Here is a 13087-nt window from a genome sequence, read left to right as displayed (position 1 = left end):
TTTTTTTAAACACACACTTGAGCTTATGTAAAAAAAGAGACAAGCATCGCAGTTTGGAAGATGAGTGGGTAAATGAGTTCTTGATGTTCGGGGTGAATCTTTTAGATTTAATGTTGCCAAAATGAAGATGAGACGAGAGTTTGCATCGGATGGTCCTTGTGTTTGTATTATTGTTATGTTACCTGTTGTCAGTAGTTTAGATGTGTTAAATCTTCAGACCACTGACTAATGAATGGTGAGTGTTTGTCCTTCCAAGCTGGAAGTATGTTTATTTGCAACCATGAGGGCTTACATATGGGATCCACTTTTGCTGTCCATCTGTTGGTCCCCACATCACAGGAATATAGTTTAAAAGTACGTGAACATCTGAAAATAAGAATTTTTACAAAACAAAGTTAGTATGGACAATTTCTGACCAAAAGGGAGACACGAACATAACATACTCATATAATACACATTATCATCATTACATTGTCAGCGTCCATCTGAACAAGCCAGCTCCTCCCTATAAAAACAATGGATTCCAAGATGTCCCAAATCAGTCGCAATCTTAAATCTGAAAGGGAAATTACATACAGATCCTAAATAAACTCTCCATTAGTAAGTGTTCCATACAACCTAATTCCCCACTCAGTTTGTATCCAGATTGAAAATCACAATTTAGAGCGGCCCAGATGCGGTGCCACAATTTCACTTTCAAAGGATCAGAGTGAAGGCAATCATGTAGACAACTCACTGAAACTTCAGGAAGGAATCGACTTTATGGATCTTCAAGAAACCATTCGAAATTCTAACCTTCGGAATTCAATTTTGCTAGTGCGTTTGGCTTTGATCTTTGATGCTTCAAATCTTTATATCCACTCCTTTTGTGTGCATAAAATATAATGCAAGTTTCAAAATGATGCACATCTATAGGTTTTGAATACTGAATTCCTTTCCCCCTACATCTTTTTTTTTAATTTTTTTATACTTTTCAAGTTTATACATTACACTAATTTTATACATTTCACTAATTTTACAATCTTTTTGACATTTCAAAACTTGACTTCCTTCCCCCTCTTTCTGTGGTTCCTTAAATGTATTTTTAATATCTTCTGCATATCCAAATTAACTTAATTTGCTCATTTACTCATCTTCTTTAAATATATACTCTTATGAAACCGCAGGTTATTACAATAATCCTGCCAATGTTTTTATCTGTTTACAATTTATCTGTAAATATTCAATAAACCATTTCCATTCTTTTATATATAAAAAAGTTATCTTGATTTCTTATTCTTCCAGTAATTTTCGCTATTTCTGCATATTCCATAAGTTTTTGTATCCATACTTCCTTTGCTGGACTTCTGCTTCTTTCCATTTGGGGGCAAGTAACATTCTTGCCTGAATACTGAGTTCATTTTATTATGCCTCCATCTCCCTCAGTGTATTCAACTGGGTGTATATAGAGGTATATAGTGCATACACCTATAGGGGTATATTCAGCTACAGTACTTTATACTCAGAATAAAAGGTAAAGGTAAAGGTACCCCTGCCCATACGGGCCAGTCGTGTCCGACTCTAGGGTTGTGTTCCCATCTCACTTAAGAGGCTGGGGGCCAGCGCTGTCCGAAGACACTTCCAGGTCACGTGGCCAGCGTGACAAGCTGCATCTGGCGAGCCAGCGCAGCACACGGAAACACCGTTTACCTTCCCGGTAGTAAGCGGTCCCTATTTATCTACTTGCACCCGGGGGTGCTTTCGAACTGCTAGGTTGGCAGGCGCTGGGACTGAACAACTGGAGCGCACCCCGCCACGGGGATTCGAACCGCCGACCATGCGATCGGCAAGTCCTAGGCGCTGAGGTTTTACCCACAGCGCCACCCGTGGCGTGAATAGCTGCATTCAAATAGATGGGCCCATGATGCCTCTCCATTTCAACGGGTCTGCTCTAGACACAAGCAATAATGTCGCATTTGCAGAGGCAATTGGATGGTCCTCCAACTTGAACATGATTCAGCGGTTTACTCCGGAATAAATCCCACTGAGCTCCACAGGGGGACACACACTCTGCACATAACATATTGCAGCAGCCTTAAAAACAAAACAAAACACAAGAAAGCCGCTTTCAGGAGAGAAAAAGGCCAGATCCTGCTCAGCTGACCCCAACTAAGGGAGAGCATATATAGCAGCGACACTCGGAAACATAGCGTGTCAGAGATGCTTTCACAACCTTGTTTAAAGTGCATTTTGGGGGTAAAAAGGAGGCACACTTGAAAATAACTTTTTCTAAAACCTGAAGCCTTTATTTTAGGAATCCAAGGTGCTGAAATCACAAGTGAGCAGAAAAGACTATTCATGTATGCGACCACAGATGTTATTGGCCCAGAGATGTTATTGGCCCAACCAGAGAAGAATGGCAGATCAAGTTGATCAAGATCAAATTTTAAAAAGGAGGGGGGAAATTAAGAGATTATTTTGAAATTAATTTGAATCAGGAGACAAACTTGAAAGTGGTATGGGATGCAAGTAAGGAGTGATGAGGGGCTTTTTCATCCAACAAAATACCAGTACATATCAAAAGAAAGAAAAGAGAGTTGAGAAAGCAACAACTTTTACAAGAAACAAAATGTTAATAAGGAATGGGGAAAGTTTATAATTTATCTTAAAAACCATCGTAAACAGGTAAAACCGTTAGTGGGACTGGAACACTTGTGAATTTTGGACATAAGGGGAGATGTCAAAGATTTGGATCATCCTAAAAGATGTGAGAGGAAATGATTAACAAGATGACCCACAAAGGGGAGGAGGAGATTATTTGGAATATTGTATGTATGTTGGATATGTGATTGTAAGACTTTAATCTGAAAACCAAATAAATAAATTTATATATATCTAAAAAGAGAGGCGCACTTGGCCCCTCCAGCTATTCCGACAGGGCTGCGGGCCGCCTCACGGCAGCGCCTGGTTTTGGCGCCAAACGAGTTGCCTCAGCCTTCGGCGCCAGCGCGCGCGCGCACGACCCGGGAGCAGCCGCCGAGACCCGTGAGGGCAAACCGGTCGTCGGGATGGGACTTCGGCGGGTAGGTACAGGCAGAGCCGCACACCTTCTTTGCGCCCCCTCAGGCTCCGCGGAAACGCGAGGGAGGCGGCTTTTGGAGAAGCCGGCATAGTGGGAACGGCGGCGGCGGCGGCCGACTCTCCACCTCCTCCTCCTGGGCTGCTCTTCCACAGGCCGGCCAGGGAGCGGCGCTGCTTCCCCGCGGGCGAGGCGGCCGAGCCAGGCGCACGCTCTGCCCGAGCCCTCCTTCCCTGAGAGCCTGAGCAGCCGCCGCCGGGACTGAGGCCGCCGCTGCTGCCGCCGCCGCGGTGGGGGGAGGGAAGGCGAGCGAGTCGCCGAGGCAGGGCGCCGGCCGTCGTCGTCGTCGTCTTCGGACCGAGAGCGGCAGCCCCTTCCCGCGTCTCCCTCCACGGCTCCAGCCGCCCCCGGAGGCCGCTCGATGCTGCACCTTCCGGAGCTGCATGAGGTAAAAAAAAAGGCGGGCGGGCGAGCCAGAGAGCGAGGCGGCCGCCCCTGGGGTCCGGGTCTCTTGTTGCTGCCGCTGCTGCCGCTTGCTCGCCGCCTTCCTCCCCGGCTTTCCCCGCCGGCGTGGCGCGTTTCGACCAGCTGGGAAGACCCTCTGGGCCGGAGCCGGGCGTTCACACGAGGCAAGGGGCTGCAGGAGGGGGTCCTGAGGTGGAAGTTGAGAGAAGTGGATGGAGAGTGGCCTGCGCCCTCCCCTGAGGGAAGCGGCGCCGTCCCTGAGGCGGGGAGGCCAGGCCCGGCCAGGGAGGGGAAGAGTTTTAAGATTTGGCTGGGCGGGGGGGATATGGGGTGGCCGGCTGGGGCTGCGTTGTTTTCGGGGTCCCCCCCTCCGCCTGACTCGCTTTCCTCCTCCTCCCCTCCTCCGGTCGGCTTCCCCGTCTCCTGATAGTTTTGAGGCCTAACAGTTTAGGCCTCGCCTCCTGGCTTCGGTGGAAGAAGTGCCTGTCTCGGGATCGGCTCTATTTCTCTCTCCTCTCCGCAGACCCGTTTCTCGCCCGGGCGCGGAGAGGCGATCTTTCCATCTTTTCTTTATTTTTTTTGTTTTTTAAAAAAAATGTTAACATTTCATTGTGAACCGCGAGGCAGCCAAAGTAATCGTGTTGGGCTTCGGAGCAGCCGCCCAATGAAAGGTGTCGGGAGGGAGAGCGCCGGGCTGGACGTGGCGTGGGGATCCGGGGAGACCCCGGTCCTGCGGACTTTAAGCCCTGGGCCTCGCCGCTGCGAAACACAGGGGCCTTCTTTTGAATCGAGGTTTAGAAATGGGGGAGGGAAGGGGAAAAAAAGGTTCGGAAAGTCGCCTCTATTCCGCTGAACTTTTGTTTTCTGACCGATAGGGGCCGGTAGAGGACTGTGGAGAAGGAAACTTTATAACCAGCAGCACTAGGATGGATTTCCCATCCACCCAACCAAAGCCTCCTGCCGACGGCAAAATCATCTTCTACCCTCCTGGAGTTAAGGAGATCACAGATAAAATAACCAACGATGAAGTAGTCAAACGTTTGAAGGTAAGATGTTGTTCTTCGTTTTAAAATACGCCCTTCATCAGGTTTTCTTCTGCGCTCTTCCCATTGCTCTTTCTCCCACCCATTGTCTTACTGGCTTTGAGCAAGCGAAAGGTTTCAGACGTTATTGTCACAGTGATTCATCTTGCTTTGTTGCTTAAGGATTGTGCTCTTGTTTTACTCTTGTACCTGCAGCTTTACTTTCATTTTCAAGAGTGTTGTGGGATGCTAGTATGATTTTCTTGAGATAGGACGCTTATGATCCTTAAAGCTAGTAGAAAATCTCTAAAGTTTAAAGGCGAGAGAAGACTGTTTATAAAACTTTTAAGAACTCTTGTTCTATTTTTTTCAGAAATGTGGCATAGCTCAAGCAGTGCTTGGCTGACAAGCTGTTACATAAAACCATTTCTAGTTCCTGCTGATTGTAAAATAGCTGTTTTTTCACAAAGTCACTATAATATTTTGAGATGCTGATGGGATACATTTAGAAATGCTTTATATGTTGTCACATCTGAGGAAGTAATTGCTGAATGTAGATGTTCTTGAATCATATATTGGGGCTCCACAGATCTCTTCAGAGTCTTGCCAATGACAGCTACTCCTTCCAAAGTTTCTGATCAGTTGCAGTTAATATTGGGAAGGGGAACAATGAATCTTCCTGCTTATTTTTGTAGAGTTCCCCCCTTCCTTCTGCAAAAGCCTGTGTGGTGTTGGGATGTCACACACTTCACTAAAGAGAGTGGGAAGTGAGGGTGAGATCATTCATTGAAAGGCGACAGGAAAGATCATTGATGGACTGCCATAGGAATGTTGGTAAGGTAGCAGGGTCTTGGTTCTTATGTCAACCAGGATGCAATCCAGTGTAGCCTTTAGCTCCAATGAAGAGGGATGCATGGGCTTGGTTATCAAGGCAACTGGACATGTAAGCATTCTGCCTCCCTAAGAAGGGAAAGAGACAGTGGTTTGGGCAATTGAGTTGCAGTCCTCTGGACCTACAAGCTCTGGGAAACTTTCAGGCGTTAAGGTTCTGGGAAGGCAACATGTCAATTTCATTAACACACTGTCAGTAGATTTATTTATTTATTGTAGTTTTAATGTGAGTCTGTTCTTACATTGCAACAGTGAAAGACTGCAATAGCCAGAAGAAACAAACACTGTGTATATTATGTCATCATGGTAAAGTCTCCCTTTGCGCAGTTGTCTGGTCAGGATTTTGGTAGTAGTTCATGTATATCCAAGTGCTGTCATAGTTAATACTATATTATAGTTAATACTATATTAGAAGGAAACCAATATGTTTCACCCCGGCACCATCATTTGAAGTTTTGCCTGCATTCTGTTTTGCCCATACTGTATTCTGAAAAGTTTTGAGAGTGCTGCCAATGAGGTAGTTTAATAGTGCTAGTGGCAAACGGAAGAGAAAACATTATCTTGTCATTAGTTACAGATTACATGGACAGTGAAATGTGTAGTTTGTATGTTTCAGTTTGGTTTTAATTCATCCCAAATAAGTATATTTCAAAATAGAAACCACGGTTCTGTCCTGACCGCCTTTTAAACAATTAAATTAACTTGCAACAGAATAGTCTGCAAAGCTGGAGCAAATACAGATGCTTAAAATGACAGTTGGACTTACATTCATATTGTAGCTATTGTTTATCAGTATCTTCTGTTAATGTTGTAGTTGGACACTTTAACTAGGTAGCATTACTGTGCTTGCATGTCTCTAGAAAGTGGCCCTGAAGTTTAGCTCTTGTATCATCTTGTTGCTAATGCTAATCCTCTTCCACTCTTCAACAGTTTACAGTATCTTTGGCATGTTGTCTGGTTTCCATACTAATTTTGGACAAGTGAGGGAGTTTTCTGGTGAAGTTAAAGTGTTTCTATATCTTTCCTGCAAAGGTCTGCTGTGTTGGCTCCTTCCATAATTTCTAACTCATGATAAAATTATTAGTTCTCTACTTAGCAACCTGCTAAGATGTGTGTGTGTTTTTCAATAAATTTCCTTTTGCTGAGCCTGTGGTTCTAATATAACTGTGGCCTGACTTACTATGTTCCCTTTCCCAAGGGCAATGAAATTTTGATCCCTACATGTCCAGGTTCAGCCAATAATTCTGAAGTTTAATTTAGACTGGAAATGAGCCATGGCAAGCCTTGGCTGACTTGCTTTCTCTCTGTTCTGCCCTTCCTTTGCACATAAGAGGAGAGTGGAAGCTGCAGGTGGAGAGCCAATATGTTGTGGTGGTTAATGTGTCATATTTGGGCTAGGTTCAAATTCCCACGCAGACCTTGGGTCAGCCAGTCTCACTCCGTCTAACCTAATTCAGAATGTTGTTATGAGGATAAAATGTTGAGGAGCCATGTACACTTTGATCTCCTTGAAGAAAAGTTAGTTTATTAAATGAAACAATAAATAAACATAGCTCAGTTGGTAGAGCATGAGACTCTTAATATCAGAGTCGGGGGTTCGATCCCCATGTTGGGCAAAAGATTCCTGCAGTTGTCACTTCCTAAAATTCTTTGATTCAGTTTAGTAATTTCATATGGCAGTTTCCCTTTGCAGTTTCTTGAAAGAGAATGGTAATAGATTCAGGTAGGTAGCCGTGTTGGTCTGACGCAGTCGAAATAAAAAAATTGTCCAGTAGCGCCTTAGAGACCAACTAAGTTTGTTCTGGGTATAAGCTTTCGTGTGCATGCACAGTTCTTTAGATACTTCAGATTCTTCAGGTATCTGAAGAAGTGTGCATGCACACAAAAGCTTATACTGTACCCAGAACAAACTTAGTTGGTCTCTTAGGTGCTACTGGAAAATGATAATGGTCATGTTGGTGGCAAAGTAGCCTGAGGGACTGACACAATCTTCCACTGCTTTCTGAATGTTGACAGTTCTGATACCAGATTTCTGTCCTTTTATTCATCTATGTAAGTGACTGTTCAGTTTTTCTTATGTAAAAAAGAGGCAGTCATTGCAGTTTGGAAGATGAGTGGGTGAATGAGTTCCTGCTGTTCTCGCTGGTTCTTTTGGATATTATGTTGCCAAAATGAAGATGAGAACAGAGTTTGCGTCTGGTGGTCCTTGTGTTTGTATTTCTGTTATGTTACCTGTTGTAAGTAGTTTTAAAAAGAAGACGTCCTGTAAGCAAGGACACAGGCATGTTCTGGGTGGAAGTCAGAAACATGCAGATACATGTAAACACCAGTGAGTTTATTTCATAAGATGTTCAGTGTAGCTGCACAGTAGCATCCTAGAAGTAAGCATTCTGCAGGCTGTTGATGATTGAAAACTGTTGAAATCCAGAGGGAATTTTTCAAGGTCATCCTGCCTTTAAGTCCAGATGATGATGTCATATTCATGCTTCAGGTAAAGGATGTGTCTGGGGACATGAGCTGAGCAAAAATAATTTAAGTCAACCATCAAAATGTTGGCATACTTTTGAGCAACATTGGTTACTAAAGTTAGCATTGCCAGTGACATGAAGATTCAAGTTCTCAACTAAGTTAAATTGTTGGTGAGAACCAGTCTTGAAACAAACACCCGAACTTGCTACTCCATGTGCAAATGATGAAATTGGGGTCAGCATTTTCACAAGAAGTATTTGGGAGAAGGAGAAGCGCAGTGTGTGAGGTTTTTGTTTTGTTTTTGCTTGAGTATGGTTTCTCTCCCCGTCCCCAACTACCCCATTCCTTTGCCACTCTCTACCTATTTGCAGGATCTTGATAACAAATACAATGCATTGGGGATAAGGTTTGTGAAGGTTTAAGGAAGTTGTGAGTGCTGAAACTCTTTTTGATTCCTTAGGATAAGGTAACAAGCCTACTACATGTGTGGAACTTTCCCTTGTTGCACTATATAGTACTCTGAGCAGAGAGTTTTGTCACAATGTTGGGTTAGATTACTGTTCTGTATACTCTATAGCAGCCTTTCTCAACCTTGGGTCCCCAGATGTATTTGGCCTACAGCTCCCATCATCCCCAACTAGCAAGGCCAGAGTTCAGGGATGATGGGAGTTGTAGTGCAACAACATCTGGGGACCCAAGGTTGAGAAACACTGCATGCCTTCTGCACATAATCAGAGGCACTCTCCTATATTGTTACTTTGCATGTTCCAGGCTTTCTGGCTTAAATTATGTCTGTTAAAGATGAACATGAAAGAATTGTATTAAAGGAAAAGGCAGGCATATGAGAGGGTGTGTGTGTGTAAGATGCATGGCACAAGGAATGTGTGGCTGAAAGGCACAGGAAACACAAGCATTAAAGTTTGTGTATTTTGTTAATCAAAGACATGCAGCTGTAGGAAATGGAAATTCTACTGACTGAAATGATGAGAAGATAGAAAATGTGGAAAAGGGGTAATTGTGCATGCTTGAGTTAGGTGGTTAAAAAAGTAAATTATATGGATAGATATATCTGATAAAGGATGTCACAGAGAAATGTATTGGTAAGACATGGTAGTGTGGTACAGAGGAAATGTGTATGCACATAAAATAATCATGGGAACCATATACAGGCAAGTCCAATTTGTGTGGGGGTTACATTCTGGGTCAACGTGTGCGACAGCAGAGTGTGTATAAGTTCACTCTGTTCTGCCACCTTTTCCTGCCACTTCTGGGTTTGTGACAATGTGTGTGCTTACAAAATGGTCATTGTCTGTATGTGGTAAAGAAACATAACTAGGAGCAATCCATTTTTCACATTTTAGTTGAGAGGGTTCTGGGCTTTAAAACATCTGCATTTAGTAGTTGCTGATTGCTTTAATTGAGAAAGAATTCTTAACAATACTATCACTTGTTCCAACTGTGAATGGCAATGTTAAATGCAATTGATTAGCAGTTCATAATCAGTTATTTAGATAATATTTCTAAGGAATTCAGAGCTTAATTTCATGTCTCAGTTGATGGGGGTAATTTACTTTCTGTTGAGCCTGGCTCAATTTTAATGCTGGCTATCTAATTTAATTCCTCAGACCTAAAAATGAAAGTCATGTGATTCATTATTATGCCAATGTAATGCCATGTGGTAATGGTAAACATTTGTTGCTTATGGACACTCAATTCTCAGCACATACTGCATTCTACTGCAACTACAGTTGTTTTTTCATAAGACTTATAGAAATTACAGTATGTTGTATTTTTGTAGATGATTGAACAATTTAGCACCAAACAGTCAATTAATAGACTGCTTAACTCATTAAACACTTTCTGCAGGTCTTCTAAATGTGTTTGTCATGTAGGGGATTCCTTTAGGGGCTAGTGTCCTAGTTACAGGAGAATTCAGCCTTTCACCAGAGGTACTCACCAATGTACAAGCATTTTAAATGCAGCAAAGTCCAAACAAACCAGGTTCAGGCACTGAGGATCAGTCTAGGTCCAACAGCCCAAGGTCAATATTTCAGGAAGCTCGTCTAGGCTGCAGTGCAGGGAGATTAGAATCAAGAACAAGGAGGCAGAGGTCCAGTCTCATGGGTTCATCCTTAGGTACCAGCCCAGAGGGCACCTCAGAAGAATCCTCATCATTGGATTCAGGGAACTCAGCTTGCTTTTCAAGTTCCTTGATTTTTAAGGGGTTTGGTTCATTCACTGGGAACTCTGTGCCTTGATACAACGTCAGGGCTAGGTATTCCAGTGTTCCAGTCACAAACTTTTTGCATGTGCTCTCTGATAAGAATATAGATAGCTATCTGTAACTGCTCTCTGGTTTGTTTCCCCTCCGTCCTGTCTGTAATAATTTAAAGACAAGACTTGGGAGAATAAATGTGGACCATGCATACAGTTACCATATCACTGTTTAATATTAGAGTGTTGGAGATGGATGTGCAGAGCAATGTCAGCTATGAAACAGGCTCCTAGCTAGTCCCATGTTAGGAGAAGTGAAGTGTAAACAAGTAGAACAGAGTGTGGGTGACCATCTTCTTACTTGGAAGTTGTGTTCATTTTGCATTAGTCAGCTACCAGATTTTCACTGGGACAGAACACTAGAAGTAAAAACATCTTGATTGTGCGTATGTGCTTCTGAATAGATTATTGATTGTGAGCATCATTATGTCATTGGTCCTGAAGGAAATGCTTTTAGACTAATTCATTTGAGTCTTTGAGGTGTACTGGAAATGAAAGTATTTCATCAGCTATAGCAACATTCCTGTCATACGCACAGCAGTAATTATAATGGCAAACTTGCATGTGCAGTAGCATCACTGTGATAGTCTCCTGGCAACATAAGCAAAAGCGTCAAAAAGCAAGCAGGGTCCCTAAAGACTGAACATATGCAGCAGCCATATATTTGGAGTGAGAACTGCATTAAATTGTTCAGCTTCTATGATCTTTTAAGTCATTGTCTTTATCATAGTCTGCTTTCTGAAAACACTGAGTGTTATTAAGTGCTAGTCCTACTCGGAGTAAATCCATTGAAGTTAATGGACATGGCTAACTTGGATTCACTAATTTCTACGGGACTTCTCTGAGTAGGACTTAGTTGATTGCATCTCTCTTTTTTTAAGGCAGCTTTGAGGTAATTCTCTGATAGTAACAATGTGAACAATAACCTATGTTTTAGCATGAAATTACAGATATATCTAGGATGGTATACTTAATACTTAATGTAAATAAGTATATAGGGAATTTTCTATTTTGTCTACCACGTCTGCCCCTTCATGCTGATGTAGTACATGTTGTTTATGTTATTTTTGTTGTCTGGTCTTTGACCGCAATAAAGATTGATTAATTGATACTTAATATGGATATCGTTTTAAAGTACTTGCTTACATTTGGGCTTCAAAAAAGTTTGGTAAATGCAAGATTTTTTTCTTTATAAGAAATAAGACCAAAAAAGAAGGAAAATAGATTTGTTTAAAAATAAATCTTCAAATGACATAATCACTTCAGTTGATTAATTTAACAGTCATCTGACAATAGCATATCATATAAAAATGCAATGAAATGGACAGTAAGGGCAACAATAAAGGGATGTACTAAATTCAAAACAGGAGCTTCACTGGTTACATGTGCCAGTTATTTGTGTACAAAGAGTTTCCCCCCGAAACATGAGAACTTAACAAATATGGAAAATGACCTAGCTGAAATATGTAACTTGGGTATTTAATATAGCATGCACTATATTTAACAAAATATAAATTCATTACAGAAGTGTTCAAGGAAATCCAGACCTTTAATGATAAATTTGGCACTGAGCCAATAAGCCATCCATGCCGTAGGTCAAAACCTGACCCACATTCTTGATCTGTTGTGTTTTTGGCACAAGTTGATACAGCTACTGGTTTCAACAGCTGGTACAATGAAGTAAGCAAAAATAAAAATGTTATTTTCCTGATGCAGTGATGGAGTCTTCATTCAGGCTATTGAAGTTTTCTTATGTTGGTAAGAGTCAGGGGAAAATAGAAAAAATAATAGTATTTTCTTTTAAACCATGTGACAGGACCCTTCATATACCAAAAGTTAAAGTAGTATACCAGATTGATTGATGTTTAATGTTTTGTATCTGCTTCTAATCTATTTTCCTACATTGATGTGTTGCAGTTAGGAAAGAGCTAAGTAAAATATTAGCATGGATTAAACCAGGCATAGGCAAACTCAGCCCTCCAGATGTTTTGGGACTACAACTCCCATCATCCCTAGCTAACAGGACCAGTTATCAGGAATGATGGGAGTTGTAGTCCCAAAACATCTGCAGGGCCGAGTATGCCTATGCCTGGATTAAACTGAGATGTGAGTCTAGTGAAGCCTAACAATATTCTTGTTCTTTATCTCCAATTAAGCTTGACTTAATATTCTAAGGCTGTTGTCATATGTACACTTACTAAAATTAAAGGAACAGCAGTTCTGAGTTGACATCATTTGGAAGACAAAAGACAGTAGCAAGGACAAAGTTAGGAAATGCTTCCTGAATAATTTTGGATGCCATGTAATTTTATTTGTGGACCTTTGAACTACAAGGGAACCAAAGGTGTGATTAAAAGTGGAATACGTATAATATTGCACTGAATGAATTATTTACATCTGTCTTCACAGTGAGATCCCCTTGCCTTTCACAGGAAGTGAGTTTGAGGAACTAAGACAAATAGTCATGACGAGACAAAATCCTAGGCCTTATTGACAGAATAAAAACTGACAAATAACAGGGTCCAGATTACAGCCATCGGAGAGTTCTTAAAGATTTCAAAAGTGAAATAGCTGATCTTTTAACCAACATATGTATCTTGTCCATAATATCAGCTTCCATACCTGAGGGCTGGAAATGCAGGGCTTTTTTTCAGGGAGAACTCTCCAAAACTCAGTTCCGGCACCTCTTCAGTGGGTGCCATTGCCATTCTAAGAGATAGAGAAAGGCATTCATGATGAGTTCCAGCAACTCTTTTTCCAGAAAAATAGCACTGTGGAAATGTAATCCCAATCTTTAAAAAGGAATGATGGGAAGGTCCTGTCATAGAGAGTAGAAATAGATGGATACCGTATTTTTCGCCCTATAGGACGCACTTTTTCCCCTCCAAAAATGAAGGGGAAATGCGTG

At 41.9% G+C, this 13087-nt stretch overlaps 1 protein-coding gene across 11 annotated transcripts in view; it reads left to right on the top strand.

The window, feature by feature from the left end:
* The first annotated feature begins 2894 nt into the window (after positions 1 to 2894).
* The window catches only part of PDS5A (PDS5 cohesin associated factor A), a 52977-nt gene continuing 42784 nt past the window's right edge, over positions 2895 to 13087 (top strand). For 4 of the 11 annotated variants that reach the window (XR_014567977.1, XM_083754836.1, XM_083754833.1 and 1 more), the window contains exons 1-2: positions 2895 to 3062; positions 4399 to 4569. Coding sequence is in view for 9 of the 11 variants with exons in the window: in XM_083754836.1 (XP_083610962.1) it covers positions 3048 to 3062; positions 4399 to 4569 (186 nt within the window). In the remaining 2 variants the exon portion in view is untranslated. The other 7 variants (XM_083754837.1, XM_083754834.1, XM_083754831.1 and 4 more) reach the window with 4 other exon arrangements.

Source organism: Podarcis gaigeae (genome assembly GCF_964106915.1).
Source record: "Podarcis gaigeae genome assembly, chromosome: 9".
NCBI lineage: Eukaryota > Metazoa > Chordata > Lepidosauria > Squamata > Lacertidae > Podarcis > Podarcis gaigeae.
This window is presented reverse-complemented; position numbering and strand designations above follow the sequence as displayed.